This window comes from Schistocerca piceifrons, chromosome 9, assembly GCF_021461385.2.
Source record: "Schistocerca piceifrons isolate TAMUIC-IGC-003096 chromosome 9, iqSchPice1.1, whole genome shotgun sequence".
In the NCBI taxonomy this organism is placed as follows: Eukaryota; Metazoa; Arthropoda; class Insecta; order Orthoptera; family Acrididae; genus Schistocerca; species Schistocerca piceifrons.
Genome location: NC_060146.1, coordinates 103,311,830 through 103,335,137, shown reverse-complemented (window position 1 = coordinate 103,335,137; position 23,308 = coordinate 103,311,830). Strand labels below are relative to the sequence as shown.

General features: G+C 39.4%; 1 protein-coding gene across 1 annotated transcript in view; it reads left to right on the top strand.

Annotated features, from left to right (window-relative positions):
• Positions 1–23,308, top strand: part of LOC124716926 (X-ray repair cross-complementing protein 5-like) — a 132,283-nt gene that overhangs the window by 65,431 nt on the left and 43,544 nt on the right. The window contains exons 6-8 of the mRNA XM_047243504.1: positions 9,926–10,065; positions 10,153–10,290; positions 16,359–16,498. Of these exons, the coding sequence (XP_047099460.1) occupies positions 9,926–10,065; positions 10,153–10,290; positions 16,359–16,498 (418 nt within the window). The remainder of the gene's footprint in view (positions 1–9,925; positions 10,066–10,152; positions 10,291–16,358; positions 16,499–23,308) is intronic.

Here is a 23,308-nt window from a genome sequence, read left to right as displayed (position 1 = left end):
CTTTACACATTGTGGTGTCACCGCCAGACACCACACTTGCTAGGTGGTAGCCTTTAAATCGGCCGCGGTCCGTTAGTATACATCGGACCCACGTGTCACCACTATCAGTGATTGCAGACCGAGCGCCGCCACACGGCAGGTCTAGAGAGACTTCCTAGCACTCGCCCCAGTTGTACAGCCGACTTTGCTAGCGATGGTTCACTGACAAAATACGCTCTCATTTGCCGAGACGACAGTTTAGCATAGCCTTCAGCTACATCATTTGCTACGACCTAGCAAGGCGCCATATTCAGTTACTACTTCAAGACTGTATTCTGAACAGATAATATTGTGACTCATGTACCGTCAAGAGCTACGTTCATCATTAATGGATTAAAGTTTAGTATCAAACTAATTACGTCTGCTTTCTGAATTCTAATTACTTGTCATGTTCCAGACCTCACGTCAGTATAGTTCTTCCCTCCTCACGCCAGCCTGCGTGAGCTGAAATGCGTGCATTTCGGCCTCCACTAGTAACACGGTGTTGGCTCTTCTGCCAACACAACACACATCATCAAAGGAGATTCTCATATTTTGCTATTTTATTTTCACTGTGTACACTGATGATGACCTATTTAGTAAACTCACACTAGTAATAATATCAGTTAGTAAACTTGCATGACTATGATGAATTTAAATTACGTGAACAAGTGGCGTGGTCCATGCTCAACAAATGTCCAATTGAAACTGTACACTAGTGACTGTGTATTGCTGCTGCTCAGAGCATATATTAATGATTAATTACATAGGTTTGACTGCACTGTACTATAACTCATCACTCACTCACTAGTATAGTAATTATACTCTTTGAATGCACAATCGGACTGACAAACATGATGTCTGTGCATAATGTTGGCTTACAATGTGAAAGTAACTCAGTGAATGTGCAGTCGGGACTGGCTTTGGATACAGCAGAGTGTGTGCTGATTTGATACTTCTTGGCAGATTGAAATTGTGTACTGCACTGGCATTCGAATATGGGACCAGTGCCTTCTGGTTGCTAATGCTCAACCTGCCCTCGCAGCTGCACTACTGCCAGTACTTCTTTCCCTACCTTCCAAACTTCACAGCAGCTCTCCTGAACATGTTACAGGACTGTCACTCCTCAGAGAAAGGAAATCGCAGAGAAATGGCTCAGGCACAGCCCCTTTCCTTCTTGGTACCATAGGACTGAGCCTACTTGTCCTGTGTGTATATATCAAGAAATGTTCAAATATCAGAAAAACACTACATACCCTGTTTTTGACAGTTTGATTCTTAAGGGCTTGAGACAGTTGCAATAAATTGGAGTTTTTCTTGCATGTTTCACTTTACTGCCTCTTGCCATCTGTCTTCTGTCAGTATTGCACTGCGAGCATTGGGTCGTATGAATAAAGAAGAGAACATTCTCACGACCTCCCCTCCTTCTTGAGAAGGTTCTTTGTGTATGTTGTCTGCTGTGTCCAGCACAGAACATGTGTAATGTTACATGTCATTCAACCCTCTAAAACAGGCAAACTGTTCAGTGTTAAAAATATGGAGCTGGCATCTGTGTGTTCTGGAAGAGTTGCATTACATTTCAATTTTACTTTTAAGTGTGGCAACAAATTATTTGAGACAATTACAGACAGCTTGAAAAAATGCATTTTCTTGCAATGTAACCGAATTTTCAACAGCCAGTAAACTTTTTTACTGCTGAAGTTAGGTGAACACATTATATAAACAAAATCTTAAAATTACATGACTTTTCATCTACTTGAAACCTTAACTCTGTCAGTTTCTTCTAACACGAGATAATTTTAGTTAAATGCAACACATAATGTTCCACTTGCATGTCAAGTACGTATGCAGTTGCCCGTGTGGTTCGTTATGAGAAACAGATCGCCAAGTTTTTAATAACCCAGATATTAATTTCTCTGCTGTGCATAGCCATTTCCAACATAACAAAATATCCTCACCTGTCTTTCAACTTCATCTTTGCCTCTGTACATCCGCCCCGACTGACATCTCTGCCCAAAAAATGCCCAAACTCTTTGCCTTTACAAATGTCTGCTTGTGTCTGTGTATGTGTGGATGGATATGTGTGTGTGTGCGAGTGTATACCTGTCCTTTTTTCCCCCTAAGGTAAGTCTTTCCGCTCCCGGGATTGGAATGACTCCTTACCCTCTCCCTTAAAACCCATATCTTTTTGTCTTTCCTTCTCCTTCCCTCTTTCCTGACGAGGCAACCATTGGTTGCGAAAGCTAGAATTTTGTGTGTATGTTTGTGTTTGTTTGTGTGTCTATCGACCTGCCAGCGCTTTTGTTTGGTAAGTTTCATCATCTTTCTTTTTAGATATAACAAAATATAAGATTTATGCGGTGAGAAAACGTGATGATTAACACGTGACTGACATAGTTGTCTGGTGTATATCTAAGTTTTCGTGTACATCAGTCTGAAAACTTGATTCTGGTAACCAGCAACAAAAATGTTTTAATTTTCACTTCGTTTGGAAGATTGTCCCTCTTCTTTCATGATTTTCAGGGAGAAATTTCACCAGGCAAATAATGTTTTATTGTTAAACCCATATAAATTTCTACAGTTTCTCTCTTCACTATTTCTTTGAGCTACATATGTCTGTTTTTGCCTTCCAGGCATTATAAATCCTGCCAGTTTTACTAAAAATCTCAGTAAAACTTAACCTCAAAATAACTTACTCAGCTCAAAGTATGCTACAGAGCTGACTTCAAAAAATGGAGAATGTTCTCCATTTGTGAGAAGCCCCTCTAGTTTTATTCATATGAAATGGAGAATATTTTTTGTTTTGATTTACTTCCCCACACTTTTACTCATGCTGAGAACATTCTCTGATGAAGTATTTACACCGACTCACTTTATTCGTGCGAACCTGTGAATGCTCACCGATACTTTTAGTACAAAGTATATTCTCCATTTTATTCATACGACCCATTAACTGTTTCTGAGTGGTCATTATAGTTGATCTTTCTTCTTGTGGGGGGAGGGGGGGAGGGGAGGGGAGATAAGTGACTAGGAAAGAGGAAAGAGGATTGTAAGGGGAGAGAATATGGGACAGGAGGGGGCGGGATCCTAACATTGCGAGTGGGGAAACTGTGTATTATTGGTGATATGCAAACTGAGATGCCATTATGCTAGAAACGTGGTGCAATCTATCTATGCTTCATTTGTTTGATGAAAGAGATAAGCCCCATCAATAGATTTCCAAATCCGCAACTCCTGTCAAGATATTTATACTTGCCTTGATTTGTTCTGTCTAGTTTTGTGGGGCCACAGCTTCATATGTATGAGCTGATTTGAACATGGTTTAAGAAAAAACAATAATGTTCATGTATTATCCATTCTGCGCACAACAAAAGCATGTTGTTCCACTTGAACACAGCCACCACACTACGAGCGGATGCTGAAAAGTCCTTAGTTTTATAAAGAAAAAATGCTGTTATGGGTTTGAAATAATTTATTAATATAATTAGTGATCATATTCCCCCTTGAACTTGGACATTAATGGTATCTTTGCCCCAACTTCTTAGCCTATCTAAAATTAATTTTTTGCTTATGCTGCAAACCTCTCATCCACAGCCTTTCTGGCTTCCTCAGTGTTCACCTTCCCATCAGCTGTTTCTTGAGGTGTGGAAACAGTAGTCTGAGGGGCCATATCAGGTTTATCGGGTGGATCTTTGAGGTTTTCAGAGTGCAGAACTGCCAGTTTTTGCTGTGTGATGGACACCCTGTGAAGGGGGTCATTGTCGTCCAGAAACAAGATTCCTTTTATCAGCTTTCATCAACAATTGGAGGCCAGTTGTTGCTTCAGTTTGTCGAGAAGTTCAACGTAGTACTTCATCATGATGGTTTTACCAAGTTGTAAGTGATTAATGTACACCCATATCCATACTTTGCATACCACTGCAAGATGCATGGCAGAGGTTACATCCCATTGTACCAATTATTAGGGTTTCTTCCTTTTCCATTCACGTATGGAACATGGGGAAGAATGGTTTGAATGCCTCTGTGTGTGCTATGATTATTCTAATTTTATCCTCATCTTCCCAATGCGAGTGGTACATAGGGTGTTGTTGTATTCCTAGAGTCATCATTTAAACTCAGTTCTTGAAACTTTGTTAGTAGACTTTCTCGGAACACTTCATGGCTACCTTCAAGAGCCTGCCAGATCAGTTATTTCAACATCTCAATGATGCGCTGCCACGGGTCAAACATACCTGTGATCATTTGTGCTGCCCTTCTGTGTATACATTCATTATCCCCTGTTAGTCCTATTACTTGAATAATATTCTAGAATGAGTAGCGCGAGTGATTCGTAAGCAGTCTCTTTTGTAGACTAATTGCACTTCTCCAGTATTCTACTCATAAAATGTCTTATATGGAGTGTTCTTCTATATGTCACTGAAACATGGACTATGAGGAAGAAAGATTGGATTGGAAATATGTTAAGAAAGAATGACGGACTCATAAAAACAGTTTTAGAAGGTTATGTAGAAGGGAAAAGGAAGCGAGGAAGGAAGAGATTCCAGATACTAGATGACATGATGGACAGTACAACATACAGCAGCCTTAAGAAGGAAGCAAAGGATCACAGAAAATGGAGAGGCAAAGGACCTGCTAATATAGCAGATAACTGATAATGAGGAGTATTCTACTAATAAACGGAAGAGTACCATCTGCTTTACCCTGCAACTGAGCCTATATGATCATTCCATTTCGCATCCTCACAAAGTTTTACACCCATGTATTTGTATGAGTTGGTCAATTCCAGCTGTGACTCATTGATGATGTTATATTCATAGAATACTATGTTTTTCTGTTTTGTGAAGTGCATAATTTTACATTTCTGAACATTTAAAGCAAGTTGCCAATCTTTGCACCACTTTGAAATATTTTCAGTATCTGGCTGAATATTGATTGCAGCTTTTTTCAAACTGTACTTCACTATAGATAAATGCCTCATCTGCAAAAAGTCTGAGGTTACTATTAATATTTTCTGCAAGGTTATTAATATACAACATGAACAGCAAGACTCCCAACACACTTCCCTGGGGCACCCTGAAGTTACTCCTACATCTGACAGTGACTCTCCATCCAGGATAACATGCTGTGTCCTCCCTGCAAGAAGTCCTCAATCCAGTCACTTGATACACCATATGATCAGTCTTTTGACAATAAGCGTTGGTGTGGTACTGTGTCAAATACTTTTCAGAAATCAAGAAACACTGCATCTACCTGGTAGTGTTGGTCTGAAGTTTTAGTATGTCCTGTGAGAAAAGTATGTGTTGGGTTTCACCTTTGTCGAGGAATGCATGCTGGTGGGCATGAAGAAGGTCTTTCTGTTCAAGATACCTCAGAATGTGCTCTAAGATTCTGTGACAAATTAGTGTCAAAGTTATTGGACGATAGTTTTGTGGATCACTTTTACTACTCTTCCTGCACACATGTGTTCCTGTATTTCCTTTCAACTACTGTGCACAGTTTTTTTGTTTGAGGGATATACAGTAGATTACAATTAGAAGAGAGGCTAACCCAGCTGCAAATTCAATGTAGAATCTGATATAGATTCCATTGGGTCCAGAAGCATTGTTCAATTTTAATGATTTCAACTGTTTGTCAACACCACTGATGCCAATACTGATGATTTCACTCATATTTTCAGTAGTATGAGTATTAAATTGGGGCAGTTCTGGGTTTTCCTTTGTAAAGGAACATTTGAAAAGAGAGTTAATCATTTCAGCTTTTATTTTGGTTTCCTCAGTTTCAGTTCCTGTTCTATTCGCTAGTGACTGGACACTAAATTTTGGTGCCACTAACAGCCTTTACATAGAACCAGAATGTTTTTGGGTTTTGTGAAAGATCATTTGACAGTACTCTGTTATGGCAGTCATTGAAGGATTAATGCACTGCCCTCTTGACAGCCAAACACGTTTCATTCGGCGTCTATTTATCTATAGCCTACACTTTGTTTTACACCTGTTGTGCGTCCGCAGCTCGTGGTCGTGCAGTAGCGTTCTCGCTTCCCACGCCCGGGTTTGATTCCCAGCGGGGTCAGGAATTTTCTCTGCCTCGTGATGACTGGGTGTTGTGTGATGTCCTTAGGTTAGTTAGGTTTAAGTAGTTCTAAGTTCTAGGGGACTGATGACCATAGCTGTTAAGTCCCATAGTGCTCAGAGCCACCTGTTGTGCAGTAATCTCTGTTTCTTTAGAAGTGTCTTTACAGTGACTGTTTACCATGGAGGTCCCTCCCATTATGAACTGTTCTACTGGGTACATATCTGTCTAGTGCATGGTCAATTATTCTTTCGATTTTGAGTGATAGTTCCTCCACATGTTCCTGCCCTATGCTGTAAGTTTCAAGTTCCTCATTGAGGGATGACACTACTGCTTTTTTAAATGTAGTTTTCTGAACATATTTGTCTTCTTGCTTGTTTTAGTTGCCTTTTGTACTTCGGTAATAATTGTTACCACAACCATGTCATAAACACTGATAACCAGTTTCGATGCGGATGTCCTCCAGGAGGTTAGGTCTATTTCTTGCTATTAGATTCAATGTATTTCCATCATGAGTTTGGTTCCAAACTATCTAAACTAGGTAGATTTTAGAGAAGGTATTTAGTAAAGTTTCACAATATGTCTTATCATGCCCATCACTAACAGAACTGTAATTTTCACAATTGATTGTTAGATGATTAAAGTAGACATACAAAATTTGCAAAATCAAAATGAACACAAACACAGATACGAGGGGCATTTGAAAAGTCCATGCAAAATCCGAGAGATGGCACCACCAGCATGTATTGCGGTCATGTTTAGTTAGAAGCATCTTTGGAAAGAACGCACACCAAGTTTTAGACATATTGGTCTATTTCTTTGTGTATGGCATTCATGTGAATCAAGGAAGTTGAGTGATTGTCAAAAAATGGACGAAAAAGAATTTCATGTGGTGATTAAACATTACTTTATGAAACGCAAAATGCCTCAGGAGACTAAAGAGAAGCTTGATAAACATTATGGTGACTCTGTACCTTCGATTAGAACAGTTTATAAGTGGTTTCAAAATTTTCCGAGTGGCCATATGGGCACAAGTGATGTCGAACATTCTGGACGCCCTGTGGAAGTTATGGCTCCAGAAATCATTGATAAAATCCACGATATGGTGATGGATGACAAAAGAGTTAAGGTGCGTGAGATTGCTAGTACTGTGGGCATCTCAAATGAATGGGTACATAATATTTTGCATAAACATTTGGACATGAGAAAGCTATCCACAAGATGGGTTCCGCGATTGCTCACACTTGACCAAAAACAGAGTCGTGTGAAGTTTTGCAAAGATGGTTTGCAGCTGTTCAGGAAGAATCTGCAGGACTTTAAGCATTGTTTCATCACTGTGGATGAAACATGGATACATTACTATACTCCTGAGACCAACAACAATATAAACAGTGGGTTACCAAGGGAGAATCTGCACCAAAGAAGGTAAAGATCATTCCTTCGTCCGGAAAGGTTATGGCGACTGTCTTTTGGAATTCACAAGGGATAATCCTCATCAAATATCTGGAAAAGGGTAAAACTATTACAGGTGCATATTATTCATCGTTACTGGATGTTTGAAAACCAAGCTGCAAGAAAAAAGTCCTTTTCCATTATGAAAATGCACCAGCTAACACCTCAGCAGTTGTGGTTGCAAAATTAATGGAAATTAGGATTCCAACTCATTTCACACTGGTGATGTAATTGTAGGATGTTATGTTTTCTGTATTTTGTGAAGTCCACAACTTCACATTTTTGAACATTTAAGCAAGCTACAAATCTGTGCATCACTTTGAAATCTGATCAAGATCTGACTGGACATTTATGCAGGTTTTTTCGCAAAGCATTGAGTTGTCTCTGGTCCCTTACTTCCTTGTAAAGGGCCCTTAGACCTGCCACCAACACACCACACACAGTTGAGTGGATGAGCGGTGGAATACTCAGCACTTTCTGCAGAGCAGACAGAATCCATTGGAGAGGATAGTAGTTGAGCTACCTTTCGTAGCTGTGGCACGCAGCAGTTGAAGTTTCTTCCAGCCACCCTGACACAGTGAGTTTGCACAACTGTACGGACTATCCTAGTACGCCTCTCTCCTCAATCCATATTCCTATTCGCACATCAGCCCACTTGGTAAGTACCCTAAACTCAAACAGCATTGCAGAGGCTCTCCAACGCAGCATTGAAAATAACAGGTAACCTTGCATGAAACCGAAGCATAGGTATTGATGTGTTGGTAAATGTGCCAACACCTTGTAGATAGAGGAGGCCGAAATCTAACGCAGACGGGCGTGAATTCTGGAACAGGATAAGTAGTGAATTCTCATAAGAAAAGTATGCAGCTCCTCGAATACTTAACTTTTATTTATCCTTTGTTGTTTACAGCATTCTTGATGAGACATTTCATACGATAACTTTCAAACTATGTAAGGCTAATGGCGCCTTGCTAGGTCGTAGCCATGGACTTAGCTGAAGGCTATTCTAACTGTCTCTCGGCAAATGAGAGAAAGGCTTCGTCAGTGTAGTCGCTAGCAAAGTCGTCGTACAACTGGGCGAGCGCTATATCGTATCTCGAGACCTGCCTTGTGGTGGCGCTCGGTCTGCGATCACACAGTGGCGACACGCGGGTCCGACATGTACTAGTGGACCGCGGCCGATTTAAGCTACCACCTAGCAAGTGTGGTGTCTGGCGGTGACACCACAGGTATATTAATCAAATGACACTCTATGGTTCCAGAGAACCTCCCATTTCGTACGATACTGAGGTGGTATTTCAGTAGAGTTGGAGAGGCTCTGCAGTTCCGTTCGAATTTAGGGAGAATACCAAGTAGGCTGAGACGTGAATGGGAACTGGGATTGATGAGGGAGGAATATTAGGGTAGAATGAGATCTCATTCTGGAAACATCCCCCAGGCTGTGGCTAAGCCATGTCTCCGCAGTATCCTTTCTTTCAGGAGTGCTAGTTCTGCAAGGTTCGCAGGAGAGCTTCTGTAAAGTTTGGAAGGTAGGAGAGGAGATACTGGCAGAAGTAAGGCTGTGAGGACCGGGCATGAGTCGTGCTTTGGTAGCTCAGTTGGTAGAGCACTTTCCCGCGAAAGGCAAAGGTCCCGAGTTCGAGTCTCGGTCGGGCATACAGTTTTAATCTGCCAGGAAGTTTAATATTAGGGTAGTCCATGCAGTTCTGCAAAGCCACTGTGCAAGGATGGCATAGTGGTTAGCACATGTGGCTAGTGAGTCTGAGACCCTGGTTCGAATCCCAGGGTAAGTACAAATTTTCATTCATCGCTTCAGTCTGCATATGTGCATCTTGGACTTGAAAAGATCTGTGAAACCATTTAGTTTCATTTGATAGTGAGAGAAAAGCTTGATAGAAAATTTAGATTTCTTGATGATAACTTTTCGTTTCAAACTGTTGTCAAGGTCTTGCTCTCTAACAGGCGAGTGTAACAGAGTTGAAAACTGTTGACAGTATATACTACTATTGTTGAAGCAGGAAACTAAAGAGAACTTAATATCACAGTTACAATATGTGTAAAACATAGTATTACAACACAGCAACTGAATCCGCAAGAAATAAGACTACATCTTACAGTAAAATTTCAAACGCTGACTTCAAAGAAACAGACCATTGAGTCGGGAAAAAATGGAGTTATTGCACTAACCATATAAGTACCTACACTAATAAGGGGGAAACAATTTTCTTAAGATATATTTGCTGCCGAAGTTAATAGAATATACAACTTACAGCGCCCCATTTTATTGCAAATTTTGTACACACAATACGTCTTGAGTGTCCATATCTTGGCACTTATTTGTACTCCTCGTATTTGCCACTTGGTTACATTACTCATTTTATTGCAGAGGTGGACGAACAGGCAATGTCGTACAGTTCTCCAGCAAAGTCACTGACTGTGTTGTGTTTCACAGCAGCAAAAAATGTGCCTCAGTACCTGTTCATGGGCAATGGTGTCCTGTACTTCACTCTCCAGAATGGCAGAACAGTAAGTCCAATGCTTCTCTATCACTAGATCCTCACATATGTGCATCTTTTTTCAATTTGTTTTCAATTTTGTATCCCCCATCCTTAGGAGGCTGGCTCTGCGTTCTCTGCTGTTATCCAAGCCATGCAGAATTTAGATATGGTAGCTGTTGTTCGAAGAGTGTATCAGAGTAACTCTGACCCCTATGTGGGTGTACTCTTCCCAAAGATTGAAAACAGATTCGAGGTAAGCTGAAAGGTAAAATATTTTGTAAAATTAATTTTTAAATTTTTTCCACATTGGCTTGTAGTGTTGTTTTTCTTCTTTGCATAATTTTCATGTGTACTGGTTAACATTTCTTGATATTTTATACTTAATCTATATATATATATATTTCACAACTAATTTTACGATTCGTTGGTCAAACACACACACACACACACACACACACACACACACACACACACACAGTCATGTAAAACTTCTTTAAACGACATCATAGTTGCCATTGATTATAGAAATTATCCATTTTTACTATTGCAATTTAGACCTTAAGGTAATTATCAATGGGTATAGTACAAAAAACTGCTTTAGCTAGTGTCAGATTTTAAAAATCATCTAACATGTACACGTCGTCATCATGTCGGTGCCTGTTAACAATGTTATAGTCTCCAACATAAATCCCAAATAATTACTGTTCTCATGTAAACGGTGTACAAGAACAGTAGTTTGTAGGGATTTATGTTAAAAATGGTGACATTGTTAATGGGCTCAGACACAATGATGGCATTTTTGAAGTCTGACATGTGCTAAAGCACAGTCCTTTGCAGTGTACCACTTGATAATGGCTGAAGTGCCTAAATTGGAATAATGAAAATACCTCTAAATAATTTCTACAGTCAATGTCAACTACATTGTCTTTGGAAAACAAACTTTTTTTTACAGCAAATACATTTGGCGTCCAACATAATTGTGGCAGGAAGAGAACCTCGTACCACCAAAAGTACTTGCTAGTGCACAGCAGCTAAACAGTCATCACAGGGTGAACTATGTTTGGACAGAAATTTTTGATACGCATTAATAACACTCAACAATAATTTGTTAAATGATACATTGCACTGTTGAACTTTAGCATGAAGGTGAGGCATGGCAGTGTTGTTAAAAGTTAATTCGCACTTCTAAGCATGACCACTGATCTGTTTCTGAATTCAGTGAACAATGGGTAACTTAACTAGTGGTGGTTCAGTTGGGCTGTGCTGGTTACGGCAGTAAGTAAGTCCTGATGTTGTTTCAGGACACTGTTCATAAACCTAATGTGACCTGCAGCAGGTATTGATCAGATGCTGTATCAAACCCTGAGTTGGTCTCTAGTCCATTTATAACCACTGTTGACAGATGAATGTTCACTTGAGAACTATTTTTGTATCATCAGGCAGAAACCCCCTGTGACATTGGAATCATTACTATGGAAGATGGATAGGACTAGTTGAGTGACGTATGGTGTAAGCGTAACGTAGTCCATTTTATGTATGCCTATGTTGTGCCAAACTGGAGGCAGGCCTCAGCATATGGTGCCCTTTCAGTGTATGGCTCAGTACTCTCTCTTCTGGTGTCCCTCTTTTGAAGTGGCCAAGGAGCTGAAAACTGAAATCTTCCATGTGTAAATTTTGTTCAATCTTGTTTCCCTTTGACTGAGTTATATGTCCACTTAAAGGTACATTGGTGCTAGATGTAAAGTTTCAACATCTTCTACTTACCACTGTGAAGTCCTCTGTTACTTGGAAACTGACACAGCAGAATTAAGAATTTTTTTACGATCCATAAGTATCGTGGATAATGCAGATTTGGCAAGTTCATACTTTCTGGCAGTTGTCCTTTTCTTCAGTACACATCAGTTTGCTTCCTTCAGGATTTTTAGTTTTATTTGCAGACCTATGCTTGCTTCCTATCAGTCATGACCCCTCTTTTACTGCTGGCAACTTAACATTACTCACACTTGCTCAATTCTCCCCCCCCCCCCCAAAAAAAATGCCTATTTCAACACAGAATTGAACTTGTAGATCATAGCTTATCATTCATGCTGTCAGAGTTGCAATTGTTACTTACGCAGCTCTTAACAGTGAGAGTGGGGTGGAGTTGAAAGTTCGGGTTAAATGAAAAAAAAATCTAATGATGTAATGGACTAAAAACAGTTCAGAATTGAGGAGCGTTTTCACAAAACTCGCTTTATTCTCTCTCTCTCTCTCTCTCTCTCTCTCTCTCTCTCTCTCTCTTTCTCTCTTTCTCTCTTTTTATGATAAAATAGCTTTTTTTCTTTAACACCTACTGTTCATCTTCCTCTTCAAGCTGATGCAGCCGGCTTTAGCAAAACTTGCTTTATTCTGCACTTATAGAACATAGAATACAGCCTGTTTCTGCAAAACTCACCTCATGCATATGTAGGAGTTTTTTTTCAAAACTTGCTTGATGCTACTTGGTTTGCCAAAGATGTTAGAGGTACCGTATTTTACGGATTGTAAGCTACACCTTTTTCTTCAAAAATTGCCTCCAAAATTTAGGGGCATCTTATATTTGAAATTAATATAAAAATGTGCAGCGTTTGATTTAAAATTCCTGCCAGTCTTAAAAATGGCCATACATTTGATGCCGCAGGAGACCTTTCTCTGTCTGGCAACAATGGATTCAACTGCCAGCAGCAGTGCACTAATGTGACAAACATGAGTTGCGGCGATTCACAAGCTTGCTAACACTGCCTTCCTCCTGCCCCATCATTACAAACCCAGAACACTGTCTAGCCTATGATGCAGCGTTGCAGTCTACAGTGTCAGTGAAAGTGATTTGTGTTATCAGTAACAGTACAATATTTTTGTTAGTAGCTAGTTTCATAATGGAAAAAAAATAAAAGGTATTCATGTGGTGTGTGTTATAAATTTAAAGTAATAGCATATGCAGAACAACATGGGAACAGACCTGCTGAGCAGCATTTCAGCCAGCCACTCACAGAAAAAAACCATTCACGATTAGCGGGCTAGTAAAGAAGAACTGAAAAAAAAATGAGAAAGACTAAATGTGCAAATAGAGGACTGAATGCAAAATGGCCAAACTATTATGGTGATGTATTGAAATTGATTCAAGGGCATTGTCAAAGTGGCATTGGAATTAATACAAGAATGACTCAGATACATGCTAGTGCTACGGTAGGACTTTAACAGTCTTGTAGGATGGAGTTGATAGGTGCTACAGGTTTATGAAGCATGTGAACCAAATCCAAAGTATCTCAGAACATACCACAAGAATATGAAGAGAGAATATTATCTTTCGATTGCTTTATTATTCAATATTGAAAGAAAACCAGTATGCAACTAAGCCAAGTAGCAAATATGGACGAAACTCCTCTGATATTTGATGTACCGAGTAACAGATCTGTGCCATGAAAGGTGCTAAAATTGTAACTATGAAAACAAGTGGACATAAAAAAATAACTACACTATTGTCCTTTCAAGTTGTGCTGATGGTACTAAACTTAATTCAGTGATCACTTTCGGGCAGAAAGAATGGCAAAACTTTCTGTAATACCGCCAGGTGTTGTTGTTCACATACATGACGAGGGTGGGATGAACAAGGCTGATATGAATTTGTGGGTTAGTAGTGTATGGCAGAGAAGGAAAGGTACTTTATTGAATAAGTGTTCTCTTCTTGTGCTAGATCAGTTTAATAGTCATTTAAAAAATTCTGCAAAAGAGAAACTGAGACAGGGATATGTAGAGCTTTCTATATTTCTGGGAGGACTTATCATACTTCACAATTGCAGCCACTTGATGTCACAATAAATAAACCGTTAAAGTGTATGTGAGAGAGGAATATAACAAATGAATGATGGATGAATTCATGCCAAAAGGAGCTTTAAAACAACCCACAAACAAGTGTGTCAGTGGATAAAACAGATGTGGTCTAGGGTGAGAAAGGACAACTTTGTTAAATCTTTCAAGAAGTGTGGACAAATAACACTCAATATGGCAGTGAAGACTGTCTTATAGATGAAGAGGACAACGATGAAGAGGAAGAAGAAGAAAGTTCAGATGGTAGTTTTCAGGGGTTTTAAAGGTCAGTTCAGTTTTATTAACTAAGAATATTTTTTAGTCTGGCTTTGCATTCTAATAATAAAAATATTATTTAAAAAAAATTGGTTAAAAATTAAGATGCAACTTATAGCCCATAGTGTATTATAGTCCTTGAAAAGCGCTATATTCTTCAGGAGATACAGCAAGCAAGATGCATTGCTTCTGTCATACATGGAAATCTGAGCACCAGCTAGATGTGTTGTATCAGGCTGTCTGTCAGGTATAAGATAAAACTTAGAGATGGCTCCCAAATACCAATTTGCACTGCTACATTTCAAAAAATAACACTTATATCGTGGGATCGCATAGGCCGAATTGCTCAGCGCTGCACGACATGAACAAAGATGTGGCTCAAGAGCAACTTAAGCTGACCTATTTATGATCGAAGAAGTGAAACAGCACATTTTGAAGTGTAAGTGTAGAGCATCTCATTACAGCTGATGGAAAATAAGTAGGTCATATTTGCCCAAATGTTAAATGTAAATATAATGTGGGAAAATTTTTGCAAAGACAAAGACAGCTGGGTAATAAAAGTTGTTGTGTGTCATAATTTAAGACAGTGTTTTATAAGAATTTTAATCTTGGCTTTGGCTACTCTCACAATAACACCTATTCAACGCGCAAGGAGCTCCGACAGAAAAAATAGAGATAGCAAAAAATGAAGAGTGCCAGGAAGTGCGTAAAATTAACAAATACTCTGAGGACACTGTAAAAATTGTCTTCAATATGCAATGAAATGCAACGAAGTGAACCTCTGACAAACCTCTCTACTGGAGAAGTATTTTTACACACAACAGGTATGCTTCAGTAATCTGACTGTGGTGATACATGAATCAAAACAAGAGGATTGAAACTTTAGCTTTTTTTCAGGCTCGACGAGCAACAGCCAGAACAAGAATTCTATAATGCTCTATGTCCTGCCACATTTTATGAAATGCATAAGAGTGTTCTCTGAACTTACCCACTGTTTTCTTATTTGTGGACACAGTTTCATACCACTGGATCATGTATTAGATAGAGTTGAGAAGAAATATCAGAATAAAGAAGAGATCATATCACCTCGTGAATACAGGAATATTCTGACGAAGTTTGGGAAAGTATTGGTGTGGGGAGGAGACTGGTTTTCCCACAGATTCAGATGGATTTCTAATGAAATATTGGAATCTACCTTGCCTTTCTAACCGATGGATACATGAGCAATAACTTACAGACAAACCAGTGGTGAGATTGTGCGTGGTGCTAAAACAACTTATTTCTGTAGATCGCAAGTATGTTATGATGTTTAGAAGGACATTCGTTCATTCAGAGCATGAAACATGCAGCAGTTATTCCCAAGATAAACAATATGAGTGCAGAAAAGAAGGGTGCATTGAAACTAATGTGTTTCCAATACTAAGGATGCAGTGACTTTCTACAATGACATACTCTCTGCAAGTGGTGAGAAATATGAAGATCAGGACAGCTCACAGAGAATTTATGAGGGTGAAGTCCCCTGAAAATATGTAGAAGAGAAAAAAGAAATATTATTTTAAAACTTAAATGTAAAAAAATAGGCATTTATTATTCAGGTGTCACTGATCTAGTTTGAGTGTAAAGCAAGTTTTGAAAAAGAAAACTGTTTTTCTTCTTCCAGGAGTTGATGAACTATGAAAAATTTTATGTATATGCAAACACTATCATTAACTTTTCCAGAACTGTACAAAATTTGTTAGTTGTAAAATTTTCTTCCCTCTAAACTTGCTTGTTAATTAAATAAATGTGTCTTCTATAAAATGTTATTTTTTGCATAATGTGAGTCCTGCCATATATCAGTGCCGGGAGTGAAATCTTGTTCGTGTTAACTAAGTGTTCACCTTAAGTGAGTTCGTACTGCCCCTAGACGTACATTAAGATGAAAGAAGCTACCCAAGCCTCCAGAACTATTGGTTTTTTCTTCAGCGGGGGGGAGAGGGATATTTTGGGACAGGTTAAAAAAAGGGCACCAATTCTGTCACATAATTTTATAGCTACCTACCAGAAAACCTGTTCCATAATTTTATAGTTTTCTCTGGTGAATTTTCCTTTTGATGCAGATCATAAGTATATATTGTTTATGAATTTGTGATGGTATAATTGCCATGTCAACATTTTATATGATACATGAGATTTCTGTTTTCTTCTGTTAACATTTTTTTTTCTTCTCAATTTTAACAGTATCTCATATACACAGAGCTACCATTTGCAGAGGACGTTCGTGACGACTTGATTCTTGAACCGTTGGATCGAGAGATAAATGCACTGACACCTGAGCAACTAAGTGTTGTAGACGAACTGATTGATTCCATGGACTTAATGTGAGTGTGTGCCCTTCAGTTGTTGCAGAAGGAGGCGAGACTCTTTGTATTTTTCCTGTTTTTCTGCAAAAAATCTTACATTATGGATACAGTCAGTCTTTCACCCATTCAGTTGCTACATCAATTGGTGTAAGTGTGGTATGCCAACAACTTTCCTGTAGACAGAGAATGTCTTATGCTAACTGACATTGTGTTCATTTCCTAAACTTTAACTATGTGACTGTGACATTCTAATTTTTAAGGACCTTTTTATTACTGTGATAAAACTTCCGAAAATGCATTGGAGTTATTATTTTGTAGCTTACCTTTGCAGCCAGTAGTGTTAGAATAAAGAGTCATCCTCTCCCTATATATATATATATATATATATATATATATATATATATATATATATATATGGTCTGTATATGTGAGGATGGATATGTGTGTGTGTGTGTGTGTGTGTGTGTGTGTGTGTGTGTGTGTGTGTGCGCGCGAGTGTATACCCGTCCTTTTTTCCCCCTAAGGTAAGTCTTCCCGCTCCCGGGATTGGAATGACTCCTTACCCTCTCCCTTAAAACCCACATCCTTTCGTCTTTCCCTCTCCTTCCCTCTTTCCTGATGAGGCAACAGTTTGTTGCGAAAGCTTGAATTTTGTGTGTATGTTTGTGTTTGTTTGTGTGTCTATCGACCTGCCAGCGCTTTCGTTCGGTAAGTCACCTCATCTTTGTTTTTTTATATATATATAATGTTCCTTTGGATTCTAAGGAGCAATTTCTATCCGTCTTTCTTTCTTTCCTTCTCCACCACCATCATCATCATCTTCTTCTTCTTCTTCTTCTTCTTCGAAGGAGCAGGTGATTCCCTATTTCTAGTCTCACAAGCTGACTTTGTGGACTAACTCTCTTCAGTTAGATGAAGAGGAAGAGGAAGATTTGAAGGTCAGTGCTATGAGATTAGTTTCCCAAGGCTGTGGAATGCATTTCTCAAAAATATTTGAAAAACCACACTTTGAAGATTTTTGAGTATTGTTAAGTATTAAACAGTTTGAGCAATGTGACAGAGGATCCAGGAGCTGGATGCGTACCGTGTAAGTCGTGTATTTGAGAAAGTCACTGGTTCATTTGTTGCTAGTACCGATGTTTCTTTATTAGTTTTTATTGCCTTTCTGTTTTTATTATGAAATGAAAATATTAATAACCTTGAATCATAACTTTTTAATGATCGTTATTCTTTATATTGCAAATTGCATGATAAGAAATTAAAATTTAATGCAGAGAACTGAAATGTCTAATTGTTAAATAAAGAAATTATACATATCAGTAATACTTTCAGTTTCTAGAAACAAAACAACTATTTTATTTGATGTTTAGCATTTTTTAAACAATTCTAATGCATTGTGAATACTTTCATCAATATGTTTGGTTACACATTTGCTGAAGGGTCACTGGAAGCGGTCACACCCATTAAATGTCTGGTGAATGTGTACAGAGCAATTTAAAGTAGAATGCTGATATAAAGCTAATGACAGGTAAGGCAAATGCCAGACTGAGAGACATTGGAAGAACCCTCAGGGAGTGTAGTCCACCCTCTGTGGAGGTATTTTACAAAACCTCCACTCATTGTATACTTGAGTATTGCTTAAGAGTTTGGGTCGCTTACCAGAAAAGATTTATAGATGAAATAGAGAAGATCTAAAGAAGAGCAGCGTATTTGATCACACATTCGTGCAGTAAGTGTGATATTGTCACGGAGATGTTTGTTCAACTCCAATGGCTGGTGCTGCAAGAGAAGTGTCAGGCATTGTGAGGCAGATCTCAGTTAAAATTCTGAGGGTGAATGTGTCAAGAAGGGTCAACGAGTACATTCTTCCTCGTTTGCACATTTTGTGAGAAGACAGTGAAGGCAAGGTTAAAGATTTAAGCTCATATGGAGGCTTAACAGCAATGGTGTCTGGAACAGGAAAGATGCGAAGTGATAGCTGCGAGGTGGAATCCAAAATTTTCGGTATTGGTACTGCCATCTGGAAAGTAGGATTGGTAGATCTCTGCACCGCTAGGTGGCGAGAGCTGCATATCTGATGAGTCAGTGTGCAGTGTGGCATTCACTTGGGAGGACGTGTTTCATGTCCATGGCAATTTTACGATGGATCCGCAAACAGAACAGCGCGTGTGTATCAAATTCTGTGCAAATCTCGGAAAAGTGCTTCGGAGACCCTTGCAATGATTCAACAACTGTTTGGGGGACAGAGCATGAGCCGTGCGCGTGTGTTTGAGTGGCATGCTCGGTTGAGGGACAGCCGTACAGACGTTGAAGATGGTGCTCACGCTGGAAGACCCTTTAGCCCCACAAGACCAGACATTGTTGCCAAACTTCAATAATTGGTTTGTGCGGACTGATCTCAAACCATTCGAGACCTTGTGGATGAAGTGGGTATTGGCTTTGGAACATGTCAACAAATGTTGACTGATGAATACATCGTGTCGCTGCTAAATTTGTGCCAAGGATCTTGACTGCCAAACAGAAGGCACAGTGTGTTGAAGTGTGCACGGACCTTCGTCACACCTCATCTGATCCAACCTTCTTGTCACAGGTTATCACCAGCGATGAGAGCTGGATTTACGGTTATGACCCAAAGACAAAGCAATAATCATCCCAGTGGAAGAGCCCGAGCTCTCAAAGACCCAGAAAAACAAGACAGGTGAAGAGCCTTAACATCATTTTCTTTAATACCAAGGGAATTGTGCACAAATAATTCGTCCCACCCAACCAAACAGTGAATCCCGTGTACTACTGTGACATTTTGCGACGCCTCCATGAAAACTTGTGGTGACGATGGCCCGAACTTGGCGTCAAGGGAACTGGCTGCTGCATCATGACAACGTGCCCTGTAACACATACTTGCTCACCAGGACCTTTTCGGCAAAAAAACTTCGAGGGTGATGGTAACCATTAGTCCAAAGGTAAGGTCTTCAACAGATGGCAGCACCAGTCCCAAAAATTTTGGATAGCACCTCGTTTATACTAAATTCCCTCTGCCATGCACCAAAACGTGGCTCGTGGTGTATAGATGTAGGTGTAGATGGCCCATTTCACACCACTTCAGTGTCCATTGCAATTTTGGGATGATGACGCTATGAAATAATTCCTGTGTGATTCCTAGGGAGCTGAAAAATTCACAATTTCCATGCAAATTCTGCCTCAAAAATGAAAAACCATGAAGTACAAATCATACAGTGGAAAATCCAAGATAGAATGTAACAGTGCTATGAGAAGGAAAGTTGCTACTCACCGTATAGTGTAGATGCTGAGTCACAGTAGGCACAACAAAAAGACTCTCACAATTAAAGCTGTCAGTGATTAACACCTTCGTCAACAATAGAGACACACACACACACACACACACGAATTCTGGGCAATTGAATGCTCCGTATAAGATACATACTGTGCAACGCAACGGAGTATTTAGCCATGGGATGTAGAGGTTGGGCCTGAATTATCTTATGGTACTGCCAACATCAGCAAGAAATTGGGCGGTAACCATTACCGAATGCTTTGTGTTGTACATTGCATGCTGTTTTGTTTTCTTATTTTGGACTGAATAAAGAAACTAATCCTGGTCCATCACCAAGTTAGGTTGTGACCATCAAAACAGCAGAAGGGATCAGCGAATCCTATGTCCCTATGTCAGTTCAGCTTTCACAGAAAAACAGAACATGGTTGTAGGCTGGCCACTTTGTGAGAGGGAGGCAGGGCTTTTTCCTCTACATTGTTCCTCACCCAGCTGGTGGTCAAAATTCTTATTTGTGTATGTCTGCAATAGTCTGCCAGGTTATACTGTCTACACTCTGTGCACTATAGTGTGACTAGAAAACAAAACCTGTTACTGTATTTCAGCTGTGCCAAAAGTATTCCCCTGACTTGTGAATAGAGTTATTTTCAGTTCTACTTTACGTTAAATAGCTTGTTGGTTCTACCTGCAGCAGTGTTAAGTATGGGTCGCATTTCTATGGATGCCCACAAAAGGTCAAAATCACTGTGAGAAACATATTAAGTCGGAAGTGTCAAAATGATGCTGCTTGTCAACATAAACAATCATTTGTTGAAAGCTTTAATAGATCCATGGAAGGAAACAAGTAAATGCTATTTAGGAAGAAAAAGCTGGTGAAGTTTTTGCAAAAGCAAACATTCTGGCCAAGAAGCTCCCAAATCGCCACTCTTTTTTCAGTCACTTTTGAAAAAAGAAGTGGATTTTGCCAAAACTACGTGCTACATTTTGAAGTCCTTAGTGATTACAAACAAACAGTTTGGATGTTTTTGGTTTTTTGTAAAGATAATTATATGAGTATATTCAAAGATTTTGGTTTCTGGAGCCATTAGAGAATCTAAACAGCTGTCGCTTCAGCATCTGATTGTTTTTCCCCCAGTAGGAGAAGATACTTCAGGCAGAAGAATATGCTTTTGATTGTAGCTAGTGTCCCAGAAATCAGATGTCAGGCGGGAAATAAACACTTCTTGCAAGATACTGTAATACATGATCTCGTATGTTGTTGGTGATTAAAATCTGCTTGCTAATTAAATATCTCAGTTCATAGGGTATTATATAGTTAATTGATATGTTCTCTGGATGGTGTAACAAATTTTCTGTCTTCATTATTAGGCTTCTCCTCAGACAATAATTCACATGTGTGAAAAACACATTGGTTCAAAATAGTGGCTTTCCATTTAATTTATTATGTTTTACAGAGCTGGCATAAGCACAGATAGTATTAAGTGCTAGAGTGACATTTTATTGTCAGTGCAGTACATGGATTAACTTTGTAAGACCGTCTACTCTTCTGCTTTTGTATTCTTGGTCTTGTCTTGTTTCACATTCACTGAAGATTTTTGTTCTGCATGAAATCTACAGAATACTATGAATGAATGAACCAACATAAAGTCTTATTTAATTTGGGATATACTGTTTCTCTTGTTAATACCACAAGGTATCCGATAACTGTGATCTTCAATTGGATTTTTCAAAACCACTGCATGTCAGTGCCATACGTGTTCCTAACAATATCCTATTGTGGTCTCGTTGCTTATTCTGTGTGTGTTATTAGCTGAAATTAATGAGTTATTCTGGCTGACTATTCCTATCATCACTATTCATTCATTCAGTGCATTTAATTATTGTCCGTTTCACGCAGTGACATATGATGTGACATTGTGTTAATGGTGGAGGTCATACGGAACAAAATCTAGAATAAAACTACCACATTTACTAGTAGTAGATACTGGATGAAGGTGTCACATTTTTATTGCCATGTAAGATTTGTATGTTAACTCAAGCTTTCAAAAACTTCTTGTGTCATCATCAGCAGGAGCTAGTTGTAAACCTTGTGGAACTTTATTTAGTTGGCCCAGTTGTGGCATGGAGTTACAAGTCACGAGTCACAGAAGTTCATGTTTCCAGAGATTATGTTGATATCTGTGATGGAGGAACGTTGGTAGCAATACTGGCTGTGTTATGTGGTGGATAAGTCAGCCTACTTCTCTGTATCCTTGCAGCATCAAGTACCTATATCCACACACCACCAAGGATATTGTCACTGCCCCAAGGAACATTGTTGCTTCACGTTCTGCTCTTAGTAGCATCTCTGATAACAGGTTCACTTTACAAATGTGTGTGGGATAAGGATTTTCATTTCATCAGACATAAAACTGAGGCTGTGCTCAGTGCAACAGATTTGTCAAAATCAGGGTATTTAATGTGGCGTTGATGACGTGTGCAGCTCGATGCTGGAGACGTACAAAGAAATAATCTGTGTTACTCTAGACATGGACTTAATCTCTGGTAGCATATGAAAATTCTGGTACTTCATGACATCTCTGTGACATAATTCAGCGAGGAAGTCACCAAAAGCTTGAGTTTACATACAAATATGATTTGGCAAGAAAGCCAGGAAACATTTATCCTATAATATATCTATGACTGTGTTGTCATAGTAAAAGGTGCTTTCAATAAGTAACACAACACATTTTTTTCTGAAATCAGGTTGGTTTTATTAAAGATTCGAGTGCACCATATTATTCCCTACTCTTTGGGCTACAAAACCCTATTTTTCCAACACAATCTCTGTTCGATGTGACGGCCTTATGCCACCTTACTGGGAGGGCTGTATGCATGCATGGTACTGCTCTCCTGGCTGGTGTTGGAGCCAGTGTCTTCCTGCATCAGTAACCTCCCAATTATCCACTTACTGCTTTCTGCGGAGTACACCACTCATTGGGCCAAACAAATGAAAGCAGGAAGGTGGGGGATCTGGGCTGTAGGTTGGATGAAGAAGCTCAGGCCAGTGAAATTTTGTGAGTTCCTCTCGTGTGTCAACACTACCAACAGAGGTGTCCAGTTGTGCAGTGAGGTGTTCGTATGTGATCTTGGTCACCTCGAATGACTGTGTCCTCGTGTTGAAATATTGCAGAAGGCTCAGCTGTGCGTGGCCAGTTGGTGCACCAGAGATCGGACAGGTTTGCACAACATTGTTGCAGTTATGACGGATGCTTTGCCCAACAACTCACCTTGATTTTGTTCTCTGCCAGGTCTTCATAGACATCCTGCAAGCACCTTTGAACATATGTAATGCTGTAGGTTACTGCCAAAAAACAAAAAACTCAGTGACATCTGTCTGCGTGGAACATGCGTTCATTATAGATGCCATTTTCAAGGTTACGTGTGTTGCCACCACGTATCGGAACTTAATGAAACTATACGGGCTGAAGTGGAAATATTCCATGATGCCCCACAACAAATTCCGCATTTTTTCAACCAAAATTGGGTGAGGATAAAAA